This window comes from Ornithorhynchus anatinus, chromosome 9 (genome assembly GCF_004115215.2).
Source record: "Ornithorhynchus anatinus isolate Pmale09 chromosome 9, mOrnAna1.pri.v4, whole genome shotgun sequence".
NCBI lineage: Eukaryota > Metazoa > Chordata > Mammalia > Monotremata > Ornithorhynchidae > Ornithorhynchus > Ornithorhynchus anatinus.
Window position 1 is genome coordinate 14,975,169 of NC_041736.1, and position 25,800 is coordinate 15,000,968.

Sequence of the window (25,800 nt, forward strand, 5' to 3'; positions counted from 1 at the left end):
CCCTTGTGTTTTTCTCCTGAATGGATGTCACCTTTTCTTCACAGAAATTCTGAAGACACTTTATAAGGTCAAAATTAAATGCTTAAGTGGCTTTAAACAGACAAGTTTTTCAAAGACATATTGGACAGGAAAAGCCATTATTTTGAGTTCCTGTGATTGTGAGTTGGCAAACCTAAAAGCATTAAATGACTTTCTCATGTCTTGATGAAAAAGTGACATTTTAAAACAAATTGAGGTGAATACAGAAGTTTATAAGTTCTCTGTCTTTTTATCCTCAGAACAGCCAAAACCTTTGGAAATATCAAGTCCATTTAGCAGATTTATCATGGTAGCAAATGTACTGACCAGAAAATGGATTTGATAAACGCTGGTTGGAAGATATTCTAAAGCAACACTAGCTCTACACTTTACTGTCCATTCTAAAAGAAATATTTTCTGATGTGCCGGTCATAGGATTTAATCATTGGCTTAGTAGGAGATGATGGTAAAACCTGAATGGAGACAGATAAATGGTAAAAACACTAAAAGCATTCTACCATCTAACCATGTTTCAGCAGACCTGAATGTAGCAAGCTTCAAAAGGACACCGATGACAACCCACTGCTAAATATTCTAAATGCTCTGAAGATATATCTCTCACCATAATGGTATGAGAAAATGAGTATCAATTAGAGAATTAATCACATCAAAAAAAGTTTCATCAGTTATAATGGTAAAAAGTTATGGATTTAGGCAACCTGAAAATTTATCATACTTTTTTAAAACAATCATTATATTGGTCCAAAATGTTAATAGAGGGGACAAATATCAGTCACCACAGGAACAAGGAAAAACAAACAGTATGTACCAAACCTAATATTTCCTTAACTCCATACTACTATTGCAACATGGAATACAGTCTTTTGAAAGCCTCACAGCAACTCTTGACAGGTCGATTACAGCTATAATTATCCCCAATTTATATCTGAGGAGAGGGAAAAAGAGAGGTTAAATGATTTTCAAAGGCGATTTGGAAAGTAAATTCATATAAGAACCAGGGAGGGTCTAGAAACTAGCAGTGTACTTTGAAAAGCTTCCTCTTGGGTGCCTTGGTTTGGCTTTAGGTGGTGCCCATGCTCTTTCCACCATGTCACACTGCTTCTCCTCTATAAACTGGCTCTCTGCACACCAACAGCTTAGAGGCTTCATTTTGTTTGGTTCTTCTGCAAAAAAGGTTACAGACTTCTATATAGAGTCAAGTATGGAAGAGTGGACTTTTAGAGGGCCTTGGAGGGAAAAGCTTTGAGTAGGAAATGGGGCTTTCCACAAGGGAAAGCTTGGTTAGTGTGTCCCACGCACAAGGACTCCCATTCTTCACAGCTGGCCTAGAGAAATCATAGTTGCTGTTCTTCTGCTTCTCACCTGCTCTCTTCCCTCAACAGAATGACCCTCATTTAGAGAGGCACGGCATGATTCCCCATCTAATCTATTGGTGGAACAGGACTACATTAACCAAGAGGTACTGAACGTCTAGATTCTACAACAGTCTTCACGTATCCTGAGGATCCTGACTACGCAGGATATTCAATGTGTTCAACCTACTAAAGAATACATTCTGTGGATCCATCACTTTTTAAGATTGGCTTCTCATTTTTTCAAATCAAGTCTGTTTTGCAGAAGCCACATGTTGTAAGTTCTAAGTGTACTGCTCTTCTGTTTTATGAGAAAAATATGAATGGTAACAATGTTCATGAAATGATTCCTCAAAACACAATTTTATTTTAGTTTGTGGATGATGTAAAAATAAGTGATGGATAAGTATTTCACCCACAAAGATTTAACAGGCTTTCCTTTATACTGTATCTGTGATGCTAAATTTTTAGTAACCCTGCTAACATTACATGCACCTAATGCATAAGAAAACAGCTGCACCAACTATAGAGCATAATAGAATCTGGATTTTAACTACCTAAAGCATTTCAAGCTGTAATTTCGTCTCATCTTTCCTCCCTTTGATTAAGTCTTCAGGTCTTTGAGCCAAATGAAAGCAATAACCACCTTTAAAGCTATGATGCTCCCTAGTCTTTAAAAGAGTCAGAAATTTGAAGTCTGGAGAAACCCACATGTCGTAATAAACACTTTTAACGGTGAATGTAACATTTTGAGAATTAAAAGGTTTCCCCTTTAGACTCTTTATAGAACCAATCCAGGTAATATTGTCTACTGAGCTATAAAAGAAACAAAATCATTTTTTGAGAAACAGCATGGCTTGGAGGAAAGAACACAGATCTGGTAATCGGAAGTCTCGGGTTCTAATCTCAACTTCACCACTGGCCTGCTGTGTCATCTTGGACAAGTCATGAAGATACTCTGTGCTTCAGTTTCCTCCTCCCCAGCTTAAATTGTGAGCCCTGTGTGGGACGATGACTGTTTGATTATTCTCTACCTACCTCAGTACTTAGCACACAGTAAGTGCTTAAATATGATTATTAATCTATCACCCAGATGGATTTTCAGGAGACAGAAGCATGCAGTTGCACACAGAAACACAAAAGCTCTGACTCTTCTGGAGACCTCTTAACTGAACAGGAAGCCCTCAGACTCATCAATCAATCATATTTACAGAGTGCTTATTGTGTGCGGAGCATGAAACTAAGCTGTTGGGAAGGTATGAATTAACAGAATTGGTAGACACGTTCCCTGTCCACAACCTTCTTACAGTCTAGAGGACATAGCTGATTCCTGAAAACTGAGTGGTACATCAGAACAACGTTGAAAATGAGAGACTGGATCCTGCCTGTGATCCGAAACGCTATTTCTGTCAGAGGGATTTCCCCATGGCTCCCATGAGCCATCTCCCACCCGTACCATGCCGCCATAAAGATGGCTAAATGCTGTGAAGTTGAAACCAATGTGCTGACAAGCCAAAAACAGGGTTAAATCTAGAAACATTCTAAGTGCTGATTTTCTTGACTTGAAACATTCTAAGTCAAGGACTTTCAGAATTAAAGATTATAGTGATCGACTGGGACTAAATAAATCTTTAACAAAAGGGAGGCTACATACTGCACATTATCAACCCTGGAGAAAGGGTGGGTGGGAAGAGGAGGAGTTCCATACCATTCCACTTCCTGATTGAAGTAGAAATATTTCATTATCCTAAAGACAGAATGGTAATCAGTGTCAACTTATAAAAGAGACTCCTAGGACTATAAATCTTTCCTGAAGAGCCCAGGTGCCACCCATACATTCTGGACTTTTAAAATGGGGAATCAGTGAGGATCAACTGATTTTTTTTTTTTTAGTGTCATGGAAGTAGAATGTATATGGATTATTCAAAAAGACATTTTACTTCCCTAGAGAATCACAGTTTTCATAGTCTTGACAGGTCTTTATGTCATCAGGCCATTTGCCCAATCCCTAAATACACAGAATACCAACCAATGTGAACACAGTTTCCTGGGGTTTTTTTCTTTTAACCTTTTCAATTAGGATGCATTAGGAAAGAGTTCCGACATTCTAAGTCACTCCTTTTGAATGATGCAATGAGGGATGTAGAGGGGTAATGCATATCCAGTTGCTCTATTTTTCTCTCATGTACTTATTTATATTAATGTCTACCTCCCCCTCTAGCCTATAAACTCCTTGTTGGCAGGGAACGTTCTACAAATTCTGTTGTACTCTCCCAAGAGCTTAATACAGTGCTCTGCACATAGTAAATACCACTGATTAGGGCAATAGCAGCACATAATCCACTCTTGCTGGCACTAGGTAAAATGGCCTTTACAACATCTCAAACAAAACCTGAGAGTAATTCCAAATCTCTGAATAATTCAATTTGCCAATAACCAACCACTAGAAAAACTAACCAGAAAGAATGAAGATGGGGAGTGGATGGTACCAAAGAAGCAGCGGCATATAAAGGGTAGTTAGAGGGAGACAATATAAGAGAGGTGGAGGGTGGCCAGCTAAAAAGGATGATTCTCTGGAGACGTGGTTATAGCCGTACACATCTTTAAGCAAAAGAATAATCAGTACATCCCACTCTCCAACAAAACAGGCTCAAATACATTCTGGCCCTTGATGATGGTCCTAAGCACAGAGAGAAATATCACCAGACTCTTTAACTTTGAGTTGAAGAGAATGACAGATGTGTATCACCATGCTTGACAATTACTGAGTGGAAGAAATGTGGGGTGGTCCTAGCATTTCTGCCACTGGCAATCTCCTTCATAGAAAGGTACTGTGTTCAAGCTGATTATTCTGAATCTGCCCCAGCACTTACTACAGTGCTTAACAAATATCATCATCCTGGGACTCCATTAACCCAGTTTTCAAATGAGGTTAAGAATGCTATGAGATTCAGGATTAAGTGATTATCAAGAAATCCAAACTCCTTGGAAGAAAGATCCAATTGTAATGCTCTCATAAGCATTTACTTCATGGTAACACTTAAACCATGGGCAAATACCCCACCTACACAAACCCCATTGTGTTGGGAGGTTTAACACAATCTGCATAAATGGGTGTTTTTACCCAAACCAATGAGAGAAATTTAGGACACTCAATGAATAGCTCTTAATCATTTTCTCTAACACTACCAGAACACCTTCCTGCTGAAGTACTACCTGTGGACACCTAAAGTAAGAAAAAGATTATTTATGAACAGTTAGAAAATTAACCAATTAAACTGTACTTATTAAGTACTTACTGTGTGCAAAGCACTGTTCTAACAGAGTTGGCAAATACGTTCCCTTCCCACAATGAGCTTAACATTACAATTCGTCTAATTTGTATGACAGAACGTGAGCCATGCAACATGACCCAAATTTCACTTTTTAAGAGTAATGTGTATAACCTTGTCGTCTTCATCCAAACCATTTATGTAGCAGGCAAAAGTTTTTTTTTATTTCTGTACAATAACAATGATTGTGTTTGTTGAGCACTTACTATGTGCCAAACACCGAATTAGCGCAGGGGTAGATACAAAATAATTAGGTCCTACATGCGGCTCATAATCGAAGTAGGTGGGAAAATAGGTTTGAATTCCCATTTTGCAAATAAGGAAATGGAGGCACAGAGAAGTTAAGTGACTTGCCCTAGATTACAAAGCAGACAAAGTGGCGGAGCCAGATTTAGAACCCTGGTGCTCTGACTCCCAGGCCCGTGCTCTTTCTACAAGGCCACACTGCTTCTCTAACCAGCATCTTATCTAGAAGAATTCTTTAATCATTTTGATTATCTATACTATTAACTAAACTCCTAAAGACCTTGACTTTCTCACAAGAAATAATTGAGTCTGTAAACTTCATTACCACCCCTTGATTTGGAGGAAAGGAAGATATATAATGATGTCAAGAAGAAAAAAAATCTGCTTTGATGTAAAATGTAAGTAAATTGGCCATTTAAGGAGCAAATTACCAGAAATTCATAAAAAGTAAATGAAGCTTTTCACAAAAATAACCTTGTCTCAAAAATGAAAAGTGGATACTTAACAAACAGTAACAATAAAACTATAAACCTCCTTTTAATAACAATTTCATGAAATATAAAGCAGCTGCCAGGACTATCCACTACACACCATATTTGTATCCATTTCCTAGAAGCCTGACTGTTCTTTCAAAATATATCTGTCATTTCTTTACAGTGGCTGATCAAACCTGCCAGTGAAAAATGTTCTGAGCAGGAAACTTGTAATACAGCCATGGTTTATTTCTGTCAGAGACTGACTGCTGAAGTGTGAAAGAAACTCATTAAAAACCTCTCACTGTGATCCTGTATTGGAAAAAAAGTAAAGGGAAAAAAAACCTTAATGAAGGCTACACTGAGCCCTACAGTCACATTCATATTCTGCTTTTCATTTTTCTTAGTCTTTCGTATGCAATTAGAAATTAGCAATTAGTCATGAAAACACCACATCTATTGGTCATATTGGAAGATTACAGAGGTTAACACTGTTATTTTCTACTAATGTTATGAAAACTTAATGAGGAAAAGCAAAGACAGCATTCTATAGAAAAAGATAAAATAAATAGAAGAATTCTTTACCTTAGTCTTAGAACAAGATTCACGGCACAAGAAGCTTCTGTAAATTCTTCACTAACGTTATGCTGGCCCTTTAAAAACAAAGCACCACAGTGTATTATGAATTCTATCAGAAAGTAGCTAATGCCATTGTGAATTTATATTTCATTTTTCTTCCAGGGACTTGAGAACATGTCAGAGTATGTCACATACACACATCTCACTTTTGCGCAAAACAGTTTTGTGGAGGGAAACTGGCTGGGGAATTTCCACAGAGAATGGGGATCCACGATGGAAGCTCTTGGTCCCTTAGGCAGGGGGCCAGAGGGAGGAGTTCACGGTCATGGAACAGATCTTTCTTTCTCCACCCTTCCAACCTGAGAACATATCCAGCTGCTTCAGCAATCTGGTCAATGGGCACGGTAGAGGGTGAGTATAAGGGTGGAGGTGGATTTATATTTTAAGTGGGAAGGGAAATTAGTATGCAAGGTTCTCCTTGGATACCCTATCTTCCCACCCTAGCCATTTTAAAGCACTGGTGAATTTGGGGTGAAAATAAATCAGTGGGCTTCTACCCAAAGGATCTTCATCTGGTAAACTCTGGGAATTTTTATTTTTTTAAAAAAAGAATGGAATTGTTTTCCGAGTCATGAGTCACCTTCTGCATCCTCCTTTCCTTCATCCCCCAGCATGCCACCAAATTCACCTGATCCTGTTCTGAAAACAGTGGGACTGGAGTCTTCAAAGGACTTGTCTCTTCTGCCCCTGCTGCCACTTCTACATCGATCCCCAGGTTGGCAAGCAAGCCCCTGACTTTGAGGGCTCCTGGGTAATCTCCCATTTTGCCCTACCACCTTCAAACCCAGGGGCCCATGCTGCTCTTTTCCTCCCCGTGCCACTCTACTCCCCAAAGAAGGGTCAGGGGGTGGGGCTGGCTCCAAACCCCCCATTTGATTCATGGGAGCAGCTGTACTAATGGCTGTGGTGACTCCTGCCTGCATTCCCAGCAGGCTTAGAGCTTGGGAGCAGCCACCACAGGTGTACTTGAAACCACTTCTATGTTTTCCTCCCTCCTCCCACTTGTAATAATCAATCGTTCCTCTTCAGAATTGAGAAGAGTTCCCTTCTCTCATACCTCATTCATCTTCTGGAAAATTCCTGAGAAGGAAGGAAGGCTGTCCCCATGGATTTTTTTTAGCTGAATTCCCCTATGATTCCCCATTTTGCAGATGGTGATGAGTTTAACCCAATCCTTCATCCTCACTCCAATATCAACCTGCATTGTCCCCGAGATTCACCATGTCCACACTCCTCTACTCCTTTTCCTTCATCCCACCTACTTTTCCATGATATTAAAAATGGACTTTTTAAAAAAATGCTAATGGAATTTGTCAGTAGTTCCCAGACTAAGTATGCTATAGAAAGCTTTTTACATGTAGAAAGACTGATGTATGGCAGTTAACTGCCTCATCCAGGGTCCAAGTTAAGTAACTTATCCCCTAGTCTGATGGAGAAAGACTAGACAGATGATGATTTCATTTCTACTCCAGAAGATTTCCATCAAGGTCATGCTGCCCTCTGAAATCCCACACAACCAAATTCCTAGTGAGGGGTCTCTGATGGATAAACTTATAAAAGAGGCTTGAGAGCCTCAATCTTATTCAAGAGGCTATATTTCCAGGCCAGCACAGATTATAACATAAAGAAGTGCAAGGCCCAAAGAATCATACATTGATGGAAATTACATTTGGATCCTGGATCAGTAACCCACTCTCCAACTAACCCTTAATTAACCATGTTATGAGGCTAATGAGATGATCTGGTTCCATTCCTTTTATTTCACTCTTCAGCAGTATCTGAGGGTATATGTAAAATAATTTTGCTCCTACCTCTATCACTTAAAAGTTGGATGTCCTGAATGAATTAATATAGTGAGATAAAGAACAACCACTTTTCCACAGCTTCATGAAGAGACACTTTACAAAATTGGGATTTGGGATCACCAAACTGAAGTTATTCAACTTTTGGACTAATACCCTTGGGTTACTGTCACCTCTCTTGAAAAACATCTTAAACTAAAATCGATAGCCAAAAACCATACCTGAGCATCCTGTATAGAAAGAGACTGTATCTGCTCTGGAATACTGCTGACATTCACTGATATCTATTAAGAGAGCAACCCATAACTTTAGTAAACCATAAATGAATACTGAAGTTAGTGAAATGACCCCAATACAGTCTGAAGTGGTCAAAGTTTAATTATCAAAACAAAAGAACATTACAGGGGAATAAGAGGAAAGAAAATGTGGTTTTTTTCATGATTGTTACAATGAGGGAAAATGTAACAATCCAACTTTTGTAGAAAAAAAGGCTAACATTTAAAATCACCAAATCACCTTAAAATTAAAGAATGGTTGCCTGAGTTTTGCAGGATCTTTCAACCCCTAGTTTGAAAAAAAAAATCAAAACAAAGCTCTACCACATATAAAGGTAACTATTTTTCCCATCATGGATATACATACATAGAATATTGGGCTTCATTTTCCCTCAAAGTTTTAAAGCTAAGTGTACTACTAGTAGAATACTCCAAAGGCTTTCCTCTCAAATCCAATTCTTGTCACCTTGGCCCCGAGGCAAAAATGTAATGATACTAAAGAGAAGCAGAGTTTAAGAAGAATGAAAACAAGAATTCCCCATCTCGAATCTTTACATTAATCCCCAAGGAACAGGTACCATAGAGAATGCTAACTCTTTTCCTGAAACTAATTACCGGTTCAGTGGAGTGGAAGATTAATGCAGCTGACAGGCCAGAACACACTCCACAGGTAAAAAAATCTTCCCTTTTACACTCCCTCTAAATGATCAAACGAGGTCAAACAGCACTTCCTACACCCTCAATTTGGACCTAATTTCTCACCTTCCATACAATGCAATGAATGAACATTCCATCTGCTGAAGCAGAGCTCTCCCACCAGAAAGCCAAACTGTCAATTTAGAATTCTTAGACTGTCGCTCACACTCTCACTCTGAGTGTCTCTCTCTCTCTCTCCCCGCCCTCTATCTAGGAAGCGAGCTTCTCAAGCAGAGTGCACCTAGCTGCATAGCAGACTTTCAACCCCCTGGGTCCTTAACTTCTATCTACCCCAGTGCTTAGGCATTGCAGGGCACATAGTAAGTGCTTTACAAATACCATAAAAAAGAAAATAAATTTTCCAAGGACCAAGACAGCCTTCCTATCATTGCAAAAGGTAAAACTGAAAGTTGACTAACAGATTTATTTCTTTTTTCTGTAATGTGTATGTGTGGTTGGAGGGATGGGGGGAGGTGACAGGAGGAAGGAAGGAGGGCAAGGGCGGGCCAAGACCTAAGAAAACTGCTCTCAAATCCCATGCACGTTTGCAATACCAGACACATGACCAGCAGTGTACTGGGCAACAAGCACATTGCTGTGGCTAAACAACCTGAATTTTCAAATCCATTCAAGCAAATGGAATGACAGCTGAGACCAGTTAACTTTCTTATCTAGGTAGGCAATTTTGGCTACCTGAGATTGTTCACTTCCCAAAGAAACAATTACTGATCAGACATACAGATTCTTCACTACCATTTCAATGGCATAATGCCAATCTTTCTGACCAAAGGCCCACACAACTTGTTCCTGAATTGAATTAGCAATATTCTGAAAAATAAAGTGTTTCTTAGCACACTAACTACATCACTGTGGCATAGGTGTCTTCTGATTTAAGCATGCTGCTGTAGTAAGGATTTTTCCTAGGTTAGCCTTGTGCCATTGTCAGAATTAATTTATCAGCTATGAATCTGTGGTTTAGGGAAAGAAGGATGAGAAGGATAGAAGGAGATAGAGAGACCCATCAGAGCAAGTGACAGAGATTTCTCTTTGCTCCCACTTAGGTAACCATGAAACCATCTTGCTATTGAGTGAGACATGGCAGCTTCTGGGGTCTTCTACCCTTTAAGGACAGAAGTTGAAGTTTATCAAATTTGCAAAAGCTATTGGTGCTACTTCCTTTTGAGTGGGCAGAGAGTTCCTGTCCAAGGAAAAAACTGGGAGGTTTTTCTACCTACATCTCTGCCTTGCTAGGGACTACAGAGAAGCAGCATAGTCTAGAGGAAAGAGGCTGGGACTGTGATCAGAGGACCTGAGTTTTAATTCCAGCTCCTCCACTATCTGCTGGATGACCTTGGGCAAGGCACTTAACTACTCTGTGCCTCAGTTCCCTCAGCTGTAAAATGGGAGTGCAATACCTGTTCTCCTTCTACTTAGACTATGAGTCCCATGAGGATCCTGATTTTTTAATCAACCCCAGCACTTAGTATAATAATAATAATGATGATGATAGTATTTATTAAGCATTTACTATGTGCCAAGCACTGTTCTAAGTGCTGGGGAAGAAATAAGGTTATGAAATAAGTGAGGCACAGAGAAATTGAGTGACTTGCCCAAAATCACACAGCTGACAAGTGGTGGAGCCAGGATTAGAACCCACAACCTCTGACTCATATACCCATGTTCTTTCCAATAAGCCATGCTGCTTCTCTAGTTTGATACAAAGTGCTTAAAATATACTACAATCATCATCACCATATTATCATCATCATTATTAATAGTCCACAATTCTTTCCAGGAATCAGGGCCTTCTGGAAGACCCCAACTTCTAATGGGAACTTTACATCTTAGGCAATCTCCAGTTTTTCTTCGGCCCTGATTCTTTTTCTCTTTTTTCAAATAATGGCCAGAAATTTAGCTCTGTGCTTGGGTCTCACAATGTTCTATCTGAGCAGATTATTGGCTAAATTTAAGAAACTTCAGTACAGTTAGTTCTCCGATATCTCACATTGTAGTTCTCACTCCTTATTCAAAACTGTGGCATGCCAAACCATTCCTTCTTAACACATCATGCCATATCCAGATGTGTATTGTCAGAAGAACATTCCCCAATCCCACAGCCACATTCTACTCCGATGTGTAGCAAAATCATGTGTTATGGACGAACTAATTGACTACACCGTCCTTGTTGTCACACTGTCTCAAATTTGAAGAGTGGGTCACTATATTATTACCGTTTGTATGTACTGGACCTGCTGTGGAACACTGGGGTAGAATCCTGTGTTAATCCCTGTTACATTTTCTTAGGGGTATGTTTGTCTCCTAGGGAATCCATTTTAGGTAGATGGGAATCATTACAACTTGCCTAGAAAAAGTAGTCCATGAGTTTCCAGAGCCAGGATTAATCTGGTAAATATTTATGTGGCTTGCGGTTGTGCAACCTGCCTTTCCCTTTAGCTCTGAACCCAGGGGAAAAGAGCATCTGAAGACAACACAGACAAGGGGAGTAGAGGCAGGCAGTGGAAAAGGGACGCAGAAACATGGGGAGGCAAAACCAGTCCACGGGAAGCAGAATGTTGGGTGAGCAAAAATCAAGTAGGAAAGGAATCAAGTGATGCAGAAGGAGAAGCTCATGTGATTAGATCGTTCCACCAGTGCCCCAGAATTTGGAAAGCCTCAGTGCCTCAGATTAACCCAAATTTCCCAGTGCGTTGCTTCATTTCATCAATAGGGTCTCACAAAGTCCTAATCCAAAAGCGTTGGAGCTAGCCAGGTGGTACAGGAGGGAAAACCCAAAAATGGATCAAGGAGCCTGGAACAGATTTTTCCTGGAGAGTAGGGATCAGGTCTACTAACTCCAGGGCATAGTACTGTCTCAAGCACTTAGTACAGTGCTCTGCCCCAATAAATGCTATTGATTTACTATACTATATTGATTTACAATAGTAAATAATATTTACATAAATAAATTCTATTGATTGATAGATTGATTCAACGTAGCATGGTATTTGCCTCTTCTTTTGGGGGAGATGTGTTTCCATGTACACATACTACTGACTAGTTAGATGGTCTACTGAAAGTACACTAACAAGCTCAGGTTTCCCCTGAGACACACCTAAACTGTTAAGAAAAACAGCCATCATTGGTCCACAGGAAAGGGGGATATTTAACAAGAACAAAAGTTACCCAAAAAATGGCCAAGCCTCAGAGAGAAGCTATTGATTAGAGTGCTCCTTGCCCAGTTAAGCTTCATTAGAGACTTCACAGATCAAGACAGGACGATTCATGCTGAATTTCTTGTCCATTTTAATTTATGACAATGAAAACTAATCAGGATTGAAATTTCCCCTACAGGCCTATCCTATTTTGGAAGGAGTCTCCCTCCAATTCACTCATACCAGCAGTCAGACCTCAAAAGTAGATAGGAAATAAAAGGCAAATAACACAAAACACTCACGTCTGGGTTTTCATCTTTTACTCTTCGTGACTGTAAGACAAGGAAACAGAGTTCAAAGGCAAAAAACAGACCCAGCTTCATTTTACATATTGCAAAAGTGAAACTGACACAGATCATTTAAATCCACTATCGCTTGCTAAGGTTTCAACCTGAAACAAAAATACCACCTACTTTTTCCTGAGAAAAAGCAGCTTTCCCTTCTTCGCTCTTTTCATCCATTTCATCGTCACTCCACTCCCAGTCTCCGTCTTCAGTCTTATGAAGATGACCACTTGATCCAGGCACTCTTCTGACCTATTAAAACAAAAATAGCCATTCCTTACTACTTGCACTGTCAAAAGCAAAATCTTCCCTCACTTTCTTACTCGTCCCACACATTGCCTACTGAACCACCAATTATGAGCTCGGGGTAAGCTGCTTATCAGACAACAAAAAGGCCTGTTACACAACTCAACTCACCCAACCCCTTAGGAAACAATTTTGTTCTCTGCCTTACAGTACTCAGCCAAGGTCTGTGAGGGAGTAGGGCAAAACAGTTCGGAGAATGGCCACCCCAAAGGAAAGAGGGGTCACCTCCTACCTCTAGAACTCATAATAAAAATTCACTTTTATATGGAGTGACGCATAAAGTGCTACACAGAAACATTCAGAAATGCCCACAGAGGTGCATGAAAACACATACTGCTGACTGGGCAGATACATGGAAATCGGGCAGCCTAATGAAGCACACTAGGAGCATCCAGCAGCTAAACTTTAAATCAAAAAATCAAATTCCCTTCTGGTGATACCTTGCTCTTTTCCAGAACCTGACATCATGAATGCTTTCCCAGGATTCTGCTCAGACTACTTGAGCTGAACAAAATACCATCAGACTATTCTTGACACACCTTGCAACACTTAGAGGGGACTCGTGAGACTGCTCAGAGCACAGCATGATAATCAGCAGCCATGCTGGTATTTGGATTATAATCAGTCTTCCTTAATTATTTCAAATTATTGAACATAGGAAGAAAAGTGATCCATAATCTCTACTTTCCGAGAGTCTTTACAGTCAAAAAGGCAAAACTTTGCAAGAATGAGATGGCTTAGAGGGAGGCTAAGACTAAAATTTTCTCATTTAAAAAACCCCAAAAAACATGGAGAAATAAGCAATGCAATGCAGCAGATAAATACAAGGTGAATGCAATATAGCCAATGACATCTGTCCATAACAGACTGCCTAGAAATTTGTCTTGCATGGAATGGAAAATATAGAGAAGCCATTTTCTGCTGGAAAAAAAGAACAGAGAGCGGATTCTAGGAAGTGACACTAATTCCAATGGAAATATAAAGCATACATATACATATAAGGCTAGTAGCTCTAAGCATCAGTGAGACTAGCTGTGTCCAAAATGGTTTTAGTGTGCAGACTGCTTGAATGGATGCTTGTATATTACAAGATGGCACCAGGGTTTGTTGTTTGATATTAGCTATTAACTCTATTTATTAAAAGTTAACGGTAGATACAAGGTTATCCCTCATAATTCCTAATAGGGTACAGATCCACACATACATAAAACCCTTTTTACTTACTTTCCAATTTGAAAAAATATAAGAAATACTTTAGGAAAATAATAATAATAAAGGTGTTAAGCACTATGTGTCAAGCACTGTTCTACGTACTAGGAGAGACAAGTTAATCAGGTCAGATGCAGTCCCTATCCCATAAGGGAGCTCACAGTCTAAGAAAGTGCAAAACACTTCATGTTAGAAATATTTCTCCACCTGCATTTATCCTAAAGACCTACGCTAATCTAATGAGGGATTTTAATGGAGTTTATTGATGCTGGCAACGTATTGTAAAAAAGCATGCCAAAGTGCACTTCAAAATCTTAAAAACAGATTGCTTATTAAAAAGGCAATAAACACATGGCACAGGGAAAACAAAAAATTTAATATGATATAGTTAAATTAATTATTTTCTGAGACCTGTGAAAGCAAACAGCACACATCATAGCCTATAGGAAGCAACCTGGAAAGAAGACATTAGTGAGTACAATTAAAAAGGGGAAATTTAAGCTACAGCTACAGTAATACACACCATGCCGCCAACCAGCAACAAGAGAGAAGAAACTGTAAATTATGCATCAGAACTAGACTGAAATTTCTTCACTGAAAGAGTGGAAACTCAAGATAGCAGATGAGCTAGATCAGTGTTCAAGAATACCTGTTGCCTCTTCAATTTCACTCCCGTAAGACACTTCCAGGAGCTATTCAGAGACATTATATCAGCTCTTTTCTATGCCTGCCTTGAGTTTCATGCCGGAAACTAAAGACATTTCACCTTCATTGCTACATTTATGGGGTTGTGACACTTTACTGACAGTCAGCGGATACTCTTGTGGAAATAAAATCAGCTAATCCGCAGCCATTTCCGTTTCATTTTTTAGAGCTTATATTATTTCCCACTTAGCTTTATTTACTTGTATCTAAACAAAGTGTCTGTGTTTACAACTGCAGACAAAGGGGAAAAAAGGTCAATTTGAGTAAGTGGAGATAACTCTTATTAGTGTGCAGCAAAGAACCTTTTAAACCTGTCAACGGATCATCATACCCCCACAGCAGCAGGAAGCAAGCACAACTCAAGTTCTTCTGGTTGAATGTTCCCTCTGATTACTTGCAGAAAATAATCCAAATGAAAACAGAATCACGGGCTAGGAAATCTGTTTGGCTGCCATTGCTCTCTTTGGGCTAGCAGGGGAAACTAAAAGAATATCATGATCATGATGATGATGATAATAATAATTATGGTATTGTTAAACGTTTACTATATGCCAAGCACTATACCAAGCACTGGGATAGATATAAGATAACTGGGTCTGACACAGGACTCACAAGTCCAAGTAGGAGGGAGAACAGTATTGAATCCACATTTTGCAAATGAGAGAACTGAGAGAAGAGAAATTAAGTGGCATGTCCAAGGTCACACCACAAATACACAGAGGTGCCAGGATTAGAACCGAGGTCCTTTGACTCCTAGGCCCAAGCTTCCCTGTTATTGCATGCTAGGCAGAGCAACTTGGGATCAGGGGCACCAAAGAACCCTCTCCAGTCAGAGTGAGATTGGGTTCCCTGGAGCACCAATAACCCTAATTGCCCTCAAGTCTCCTGCTCCTTTTCAGTATAGTTCCATTTGTCCCTCAGACAACACCACTCAGCACAAAAGGCACTTATCTAGCCAAAAAGATATTTTCCAACATATGAAAATATTAGAAGCTAAAAAGTATTACAGCTGGGATTTTTTTTTTTAACAGATAATCTACATTTAGGACAGTGGCATTGTCAAATCCTGTTTCTAGAGAATGATGGCACAAAAGCAAACGAGAAGGCAACAAAAGGGCACTCCCAAATGACTCTTTCCATTCCACTGCTAGAAAAAATTCAACTGCTCTAAAGAAAAATGACTCAAATTAGAGTCCCACTAACTCCTTGGGACATGATGACTTGAGAGAATTGGGGAAAACCTAAGTCCCGCTGGCTAAGGAACACAAAGAGGTACCAGCTGATGTGATAGCCAGGCCAAAAGGAACCAATCCACTAGATACCAGGAAAATTGTAAAGTGGTGTGCTCACGTTGGCACTTAGGAGCCAAAGGGTGACAGCTCATGTTAGAAAGGAGTCTTTGCTCATCAAATCCCACCCCACCCCCTAGCCTGCTCACATCATCCTTCATACAGGGGGATCTCCTTGTTCTTTGATACAGGGGGATCTCATTGTTCTTTGACAAAGACAGTCCTGTCTCCTTTGGCTTTTTCAACTGGTCCAAATTGGATTTAGTTTACCTAGTAAGTGACGATTCTCCCAGGGGAAATAGCAAGCCCCAAGGCAGGCTTCCTCAAATGGACCACGATTCAGATTTCAAGCCCTGGACAACGACAGCTTTCGGACTCAAACTAACTGCCCGCATCATGAAATCCACCCTCTTAAAACTTGATTCTGAATTTAAATTCACCATGCAGCTTGTCCTGGGAATTTTTGCACTTAAAGCTTTGAAACCATTTTCTCTTGAGATTTTAAAAGTTGAACTCTGAAGGACAGCAGCCATCACGCTGTTCTAATATGAAAACAATATTTTGCTATGGAAGACCTGACTTCCCCAAAAACCCCACAGTGACTGCTATATTCAAATCCTTTTGAGCGGTTGGGGATCCCATCGTGTTTTGACCTTTCAAGATCAGTTAACCAATTTCTCATCATTCTAGGCTTTACTTCTAGGTATTTGACTTTATAGTTAAGGGAGCCTCCTGGTAAGAAAAAACAAAAAATTGCCAAATCTGACCGGTTCAACATTGGAATAAGTACTTTAATAACCAGTCCCTCCAGTGATTAATGGAAGAAGTTCAAAATTTTTATAGTGTGAACTCTTGGGGGGCAAGCAAAAAGAATTTCCAGTTTCTAGTCATTTTTTAGAGACTAACTCATAAAAGTTTAATGCAAGGCAGCACTCACTGAATGATTTTAATTGGTCAAATGGGCAAATAGGTGGATGGATTCTGAATCTCCAACTTACTGATAAGCATATTCTTTCTCACATTATAAGGACAGATTAAGCAAGGGCAGTAATAATAATAATAAAAAACAACTGCCATACCTGAAGAGTGTAATGCCCTTGTGGGCAGGGATTGCTTAGACCAAGTGTTGTCCCAAATACTTAGTACAGTGTTCTGTATACATTAAGTGCTCTGCACCCACTAAGTGCTCAACAAATACAATCAATTGATCAGTAAGTGCTTCCCATGTGCTAACCATTGTACCAATCAGATCAGACCCAATCTCTGTCTCCCATGGGGATAACAGTCCAAGGGGAAGGGAGAACAGATACTGAATTCCCATTTTACAGATGAGGAAACTGAAAGAGAAACCAAGTGACTTGCCCAATTACATCCAGCAGGCTAATGGCTAAGCCAGAATTAGAACCTTTGACTTCTAGTTCATGAGCTTTTACTAGACCTCAGGGCTTTCCTTTGGGTAATTTCCCACTGCTATGTTTTCACTTAGAAGAGTATGTAATTTTAGTGATATAGCCACATAGAAGCAGTAGTGACAGCCATATATTGAGCACCCATAGGGCAATGTACTGCACTAGCACTTTAAAAAACACAAGAGAAAGCATGAGGAACTTCCACTCTAACAAGTAGGATGAAAAATGAGCCATTTCCATTGGGTATTCTGAACATCCAGCTAAATTTTCAATCAGTGAGATGACCTTTAAGCCTCAGACCTTCTTGACACAATTTAATCAATCAATGATAATGAGCAAGTACTGTGAGCAGAGCATAGTATTAAGCCCTTGGGAGAGTACAATACAACAGAGTAGGCAGGCATGATCTTGCCCTCAAAGAGCTTTGTTATCTAGTGGAGGATCTTCGAATCTATTTATTGAATTCATTCCAGTGCTTTTTGGATGGACTGATCCTGTGGCCCAATGGATAGAGCAAAGGCTTGGGAGTCAGAGAACCTGGGCTCTAATCCTCACTCCACCACTCGTCTGCTGTGTGGCTTTGGGCAAGTCACCTCATCTCCCTCTGCCTCAGTTTCCTCATCTGTAAAATGGGGATTAAGACTGTGAGCCCCCTGTAGCACAGGGACTGTGTCCAACGCAATTTGCTCGTATCTACTTAATACAGTGCCTGGCACATATTAAGCACTCAACAATACAACAATTATTACTATTTCATACAGTGTTAAAACTTCATTGTTCTTCCTTAGAATACAGATATGAGCACAGTTTTACCCATCAGTAGCAAGCAAGAGTCATTAATAGGTGCAAGCTCTCTGAGGGCAGGAATCACGCCTACCAACTCTATTGTGCTATCGCAAGTGTTTAAGTACACTGGTCGCACACAGTATTCATTCATTCATTCAATAGTATTTATTGAGCGCTTACTATGTGCAGAGCACTGTACTAAGCGCTTGGGATGAACAAGTCGGCAACAGATAGAGACAGTCCCTGCCGTTTGACGGGCTTACGGTCTAATCGGGGGAGATGGACAGACAAGAACAATGGCAATAAATAGAGTCAAGGGGAAGAACATCTCGTAAAAACAATGGCAACTAAATAGAATCGAGGCGATGTACAATTCATTAACAAAATAAATAGGGTAACGGAAATATATACAGTTGAGCGGACGAGTACAGTGCTGTGGGGATGGGAAGGGAGAGGTGGAGGAGCAGAGGGAAAAGGGGAAAAAGAGGGTTTAGCTGCGGAGAGGTAAAGGGGGGGTGGCAGAGGGAGTAGAGGGAGAAGAGGAGCTCAGTCTGGGAAGGCCTCTTGGAGGAGGTGAGTTTTAAGTAGGGTTTTGAAGACGGAAAGAGAATCAGTTTGGCGGAGGTGAGGAGGGAGGGCGTTCCAGGACCGCGGGAGGACGTGGCCCAGGGGTCGACGGCGGGATAGGCGAGACCGAGGCACGGCGAGGAGGTGGGTGGCAGAGGAGCGGAGCGTGCGGGGTGGGTGGTAGAAAGAGAGAAGGGAGGAGAGGTAGGAAGGGGCAAGGTGATGGAGAGCCTTGAAGCCTAGAGTGAGGAGTTTTTGTTTGGAGCGGAGGTTGATAGGCAACCACTGGAGTTGTTTAAGAAGGGGAGTGACATGCCCAGATCGTTTCTGCAGGAAGATGAACCGGGCAGCGGAGTGAAGAATAGACTGGAGCGGGGCGAAACAGGAGGAAGGGAGGTCAGAGAGAAGGCTGACACAGTAGTCTAGCCAGGATATAACGAGAGCCTTCAAATACCATTCAATTGTTTGATTCAACCTCTCACTCATTTCCTCCCCCTTGAATAAATATGGGATCTAGAAGACTGGAATCCAGGAAAGGGCTTTTGGCTAAGTATGAAAACATTCTAATGACAAACTGAATTCCAGAGAAATGTGGACTGATCAAATGGTGCATATCAATTATTCAGAATAGCTGGGCTTAGCCACCTGACATACACATTCTTTACCTCTTTGTAACACGGTCTAAAGGAGAAAACATTAAACACGATAAATGCTGCGCTTGAGATAATTATAGTGGAGCTCTGTTACTTTGGAAACCCAGCATGAAAGAGCAGAGAGATAATAGAGACTATTCTACAGGGTTGGAGATACACCGTACTTTAAAGCAACATAAAATATAGAGTTAAATAGGTCTCTTGGCCTGTTTTCATCCCATCAAACCCCCAATACGACATTTACCACGTAAGGGTGACAAAGCACAACGCCAATGATTCAGAGTCAAAAAACCAAACAACCAATTTTGCTTCTATTGTCTTCAAGAATCAAAGCTGCTTGCAAGGGAGGTGCCAAACTGATCTCTTACCATAGCTAGTAAAAACAACAACTGGAAACTTCAGTCTGGCCAGAACAAAGAACATATATGAGCAAATCATATAAATCATTAAAAAGTGTGCAGGAAATGAAAGAGAGAAAGAAAAACAGAACTGCTGGCATCTGGAAAGAGAATATTGTTAACAAAGAGCTGAGCATATTGTAATCTGCCACCATAGGCGGCTCGTCACGAAGGAGAGGTTTGGGGAAAAATAAAGAGGATAAACAACATCCAAAACTACAGCCTGTCTCCTATATCTATGGAGTGGTGTCGCTAGAATTAGCTGGACTATTTGACAGACAAGGGAAAGATACCATAAAAAAAAGTACGCCTCTCGATTATTAAAGCAGAAAATTAGAATTTCATTACCCAGCAGACGGCAAAAGCAAATTCTGCCCTTGGCCTGGAGATTTTTGGACTTTGTTAACATTACCCAGTGGTATGATGTTGGTTAGGACAGAGATTCCAAAATAAAATGATGAAGGAAAGTTATTCTAACCTCACTGAACATGTCACTCTGGCGTGCTCATCTAACAGCTTATAACCAAGTTATCAAGAGGAGGTTACTGCCCACGTAATCAAATGAGACAGACCAAGGTGTCGAAAAAAAGAATTGAAATCCCTCCTGTCAGTATTTAAATCTGCCACTGCGCTCGACACCCAAAGCACCCTAAAAGATGCAGCAATCCCTTTGATTTTATGGAATCAAAGCTGCATATAAAAATATAGACAGCTTCTATTCAGCAGTTCTTAAATGGAATACTGCACTGAAAGTATGTGCAGTATTTCAATTCCACTAAGCAACATGACAAGGCTACAAAATGCAGTCTTACACAAAATCTTTTTGGAAAAATTAGAGTTGCTTTAAGCAGTGCTGCAAGGGAATTCTACCTTTGTCTACAGTATTCAAAACTGTCCCCAAACCACTTTATACTGGACATACTGATGAATAATGTGTTCATTCTTTCTTGGTTTGCTCTAAATTCCAGAAATAGTCAAACAGTAGATACTCATTAAATACTACTGACTGATGTGCGAAGCTCCCAGGAAAAGAAACCCAGGATGCATTTTTTTTAATCAAACAAAAATACATTAAATGTTGTCCTGTCCACATCTTCAATAATAAGAAGGGCCAAAACTCTCAGGGTAGACAACCAATCAACCAACTGATAGAAATGTACCTTTTCAGATCATCCCAGATCTCTCTAACCCTCCAATTTTCCATAGGCACCATGCATCTCTTCATCAGTCATGCTTCTGGGGCCTCATACCCACAAACACTTTAGTCCTTTATCTCTGATTAATTCCTTGAGGGGTGGAACTGTCTTGTTCCTTCTTTGTATTCCCTCGCCATCACCAACATAGCTTCCAGCATACAATGGACACTCAATTAACACTGACTGAACCTGGAACATAAGTTTACTGGGAAATAATAAACACTTGGCATTTCTAGCAGAAAATTCTGTGAGGAGAAAGGATATATGTCATTAAAAAGACACTCGATAATAAACCTCTCTCATTAGGTTTACAAAAACAGTTGGAAGACAAAGAAAATACAAGGTATTATCTTCAGCCATGGTTATTAATGAGGAATTTTCCAAATTGTCTTAATTTTATTGCTCAACTGTCTTAGTCTTTCCGTGAAAGGGCCTGGATTACAGTACACCCTTGGCTGCAGCCCAAAGGATCCGGAGGCTACCGTGCCCAATAATGCCAAGAAAAGCCTGTGGTGTCCAAAAGAATTGGCTTCAGCTGAAGTTCCCCTCCAAAAAACAGAAGAGTCCAGTGAAAACATAGATTGACGGAAGCACCTCACCAGAGATGCTACTGCCGTAAGTGGCGGGACCTCCTCGCTGGTTTGTCCTCATCGTTGATGGCTGCCTTTTTGAGTCTAGGGGGTTGAAGGGAGCAGTGTCTCAGGTTCTCCACCACCGTCATTTAAGGATGTGGGAAAAGTGTTGGGAGCAAAATTGAATTTTGAAATATATCTCAAGGTCACTAGAGAACTATCTGGCCTTTCTAGAAGGACCCTCCCATCACCCCCGACACCGAGGACTCCCATCACTGTCTCAATCTCTGTCTGGATGAGGAATCGGTGGCAGCATGAGACTTTCAGAATGCCTGAAGGTTGTGGCTGTGACTGCACTGTGAGGAGCCCAAAACTCTGCTCTCCTAGCCACAGTGCCCTTTCTCTCTTGGCATCCTCCTCTTTTATTCTGCTTTGTTACTGTTTCATCCTTCCTTATTTGTCTGTCACCCATCCCCTTTCCTCGACTGTATTCTTAGATTGTGCGAGACACTTGAGGGCCAGAGACCACGTAATTTTCACCTGTGCATTTTTTCCTAGTGCTTAATACAGTGCTTTGCACAGACTAAGCACACAATAAATACCATTACCACTAATATCAACATGCCAAGGGATCCAGAATAACTCTGCCGGGGGCCAAATAAATGGTTCAATCTGTCTCCGTGAACTCATACCGGTAGGATGGAGTTTACTCCTGGAAGCAAAGCTCTCACTGGAACTCTGGAACATCTTTCCCTTACAGCCAGCTCCCTCTGAACTTTGCTCAGTTTGGATTATCGTGATGCAGCACTGGGCCCTGAATTCCCTTTCAGTTAAAAATCCCAGCAGGCCAAATGTCAGCTCGCTGTCAGCCGACAGAAGTCACTGGGCAACAGACCTGTAGAAGTAGGGTTTGAATGCCATTCTCCCACCGTCCAAAACTTTTCAAAGTTCGTTCCCATCTGCTTTCTCTATCCTTCATCACCCTGGTAAAAGTTAAAAACTGATGAAGACCAGAATCCTTCTTGACACCTATCTTCTTTGTAGGAAGACTCTTGGAAGGGAGGATGCTGAGCTGATTGTATGGAAAATTGCTGAGCTCAAATCTGGCTGGCAGGAAATAGATTCTCTTGACAGAAACACAATTCTGCTAACTCAGATTCACAGGTATGGCTGCAAAAGTGCCTCCAGCTTGGTATGTAAAAGTAATGATACATCTGTTCAAACTGTGGAAGGAACAGAAGAAAAACAGATGTTTCTGAACCAGCTATCAGTTGCTAAGAAGGTGCTTTGAGCACCATACGAAATGCATTTGGTATCTAAACTTTATGCTCTCCAAAGAAAAAAGGAGGGGTGGGGGGGACAAGTGAGGCCTAGAAAAGTAGGTGTTTGTTTTGACACTGAAGAGGGAAATTCATTCCATTTCATTCAGTGACAATAGTGTTAAATGGAAGTTCTTTCGGGTAATAATAACTGAAATACAGAATTGCACTCAAGCCAGAAATGGTGGGGATTCATTTCTAATACCGACACACCACAGATGGAAAATGCTTTGTGAACCCGTAATGCACATCATGCTTGTTGATTTATTTAAGACTACAGTGAAAAAGCAATCTTGGCAAATTAGCTACAAGATAAAGAATTTTAGAGTTAAGTTGTCATTTTTGTCCCTGCTCTGATACTCCAAATGACTATACTCCCTTCCAGTTCAGTTGTTTTCCTAGTAAATTAAATATCCATTAACAAAAGAAAATGGAAAGGCCACAGTTTTGCAAAGACTCACATTTTCTGGGCCAACTTTAACTAAGGGATGTGAATGAGGCATGGGCAGAGCCCATGAACTCAGAGTCCAAATGTCTCATGTCGACCATGGATCTCAACCTTTCTCTGTGTTTGAGCAGAGTTACTGACAAGGAGTGAAGATGACTGATTGGGTTAAGTGGGCTTGCTACCGCTCACTTTCTGGTTGGAGGTGTTAATAAGTTCAAAGGAGGCCAGAAGCAGGCGACAGAGGAAAAATAAGAAGAATTGTGGAATCTGCTAACCACTTCCTATGCGCTAAGTACTGTGCTTAGCACTGGGACAGTTACAAGATAATCAGGTCAGACACAAACCGTGTCCCACAGAGGGTATGCATCTAAAGGAGACAGAGAAGAGGTATTTTATTTCCATTTTACAGATGAGGAACCTGAAGAAATCAGAAGTTATGTGATTGCTTCAAGGTCACACAGCAGGCAAATGGCAGAGAGGACAGAGGAAGCACATTTTTAAATTCCCTCAATCTCAAGCAACTGGAACCCAGTTAAGTCCTAGTTATCCTTAGTTAACATTACTAAAACTGGTTGTTGCTGGCTTGTGGAGAGAAAACTGAAAGAATCTCAACTATCCCAGTGAACAACTCCTTGGTGGGATTGGGTTGAGGGGATTGTGTGCCTTCCTCTTCCTCCTCCAATTTCAATTCACTCCCTCTGTTGAGAGATTTTAACTAGGTGCTCAAACCTAGGAGTAAAAACTTACATATACAGAAATAAGCCCCTATACATGACACACTTCACTTTGTAATATTAATGGGAATGTCCAATTGATTTGACGTAAGGATAGAAAATTAGTTCTTCTGAAGGGAAAAGGAGAAAAAAATATTTTCCAGTCACTTTTTTTAAGCCAGCATGGTCAATATCATCAGCAAGCTTTGTCTTGCTGACATCTAGGGCAGAAAGAACAGTCCTGCTTTGTTTTTCATAAGGATCTAACCAGATATTAAAATATTTAAAAAAAACCTTTCCTAGGGGAGTGGGAGTCAGAAGGACCTGGGTTCTACTCCTGGCTCTGCCACTTCTCTGCTGTCTGACCTTGGTCAAGTCACCTCACTTCTCTGTGCCTCAGTTACCTCATCTGCAAAATGGGGATTAAGACTGTGAGTTCCAAGTGAAACATGGACTGCGTCCACCCTGATGATCTAGTATCTACTCCAGGGCTTAGTACAGTGCCTGGCACATAGTAAGTGCTTAACAAATGTCATAAAAAAGTGCTGAGTGAATAGAGGGTTTTATTTTTTCTGAGGATGCTCTGCTTTTACTCCAGCTGCCCAAAATGAAAACTAAATCTTCCTAAAATAAACCCTCCCCCCTATAAAGTGTAGTCTTGAATTCCTTGCTACCTAACTTTCTCCATCACCTACTGTGTACAATGGATGGCTCCAAAGCAGGCAGGACTCTCCTGTTAGTTCCAAACCCATTAGGTTCCTGCTTTTCCAGTCAAATCCTCATCCTCATCCTCCTCCTCCTCTTCCTCCTCCATTTGGCTTAAAAATATTATCTATCACAACCAGGTGAACCTGCCCATGCCACCTTTCCTCAGCCCATGATTACAATTTCAAGCCCTGCCGCTTCTTCAAGATAATACTTACAGTAAGCACATACACAATCAGGTTGGACACAGTCCCTATCCGACATGGGTCTCACAGTCTAAGGGAGTAAGAGAATTTGTATTTGATTCCCATTTAACATAGGAGAAGACTGAGGCACAGTAAATATATATCCCGTAACTTGTCCAAATTCACATAGCAGGCAAGTAGAACCTAGGTTCCCTGACTCGCAGGCCCAGGCTCTTTTCACTAAACCACACTGCTTGTCCCAGACTATCCAAAAATCTAATTTCACCCAACACCTTCTACGTTTTTCCCTATCAACTCTTGTATCGTACCATCTAAAAACATAACAAAACAAAAACTAGGATGAATGAAGTTCAATCTCCTCCTCCCCCTCCCACTGGAGGTGCTAAATGAGCAAAATGAGCTATAAAATTGCTCTTTTGGCAGGAGGCAAGAGTGAAAAGGAACTGCGGCAAGGGGGGGTTGGATAATCCTCCAACAGGATAATCAGCTCCTGGATAATGGAAAAAGGTCAGGTGTAGTCCCTCTTTAACTATAGCCATATACATTGATCAGTCAATTACTTAAGGAAAAAACTGTTATTCAGAAAGCTTTTCTATTTTACTGTGATTGAATCACCCCACAAAATGCTTTTATAATATTCTGAGTTGGGCAGGATTTTAAAAGCAGTTTGAACAAAAAGGACACAAAAGTAGTTTCTGCCCACTAGGCTAGAAGGAAAATGAAACAGCTATTTGCACACACATAAATACATGCAAAGCTTATTTCTCTATGGCTTTTCAGATAAGGAATTGGCATTTAATTTTTTTCCTAGCTTGTTTGAAATTTCTCTCATAAGTCTCTGTTGCCAAGGATTTCTGGGGAAGGATTTGGCCAGGACTGGTAGTGCCTTAATCAATGGGAACTTGTAAATTTGGGAAATGGGTACTCACCTCTGACTCAAACCAGCACCTTCCCTCCACTTTGTTCCTT

At 40.6% G+C, this 25,800-nt stretch overlaps 1 protein-coding gene across 1 annotated transcript in view; it reads right to left on the reverse strand.

Moving 5' to 3' along the window:
- Positions 1-25,800, reverse strand: part of STK39 (serine/threonine kinase 39) — a 213,715-nt gene that overhangs the window by 64,798 nt on the left and 123,117 nt on the right. Inside the window, 4 exon segments of the mRNA XM_016228175.3 lie at positions 6,028-6,095; positions 8,105-8,167; positions 12,309-12,338; positions 12,480-12,602. Of these exon segments, the coding sequence (XP_016083661.1) occupies positions 6,028-6,095; positions 8,105-8,167; positions 12,309-12,338; positions 12,480-12,602 (284 nt within the window).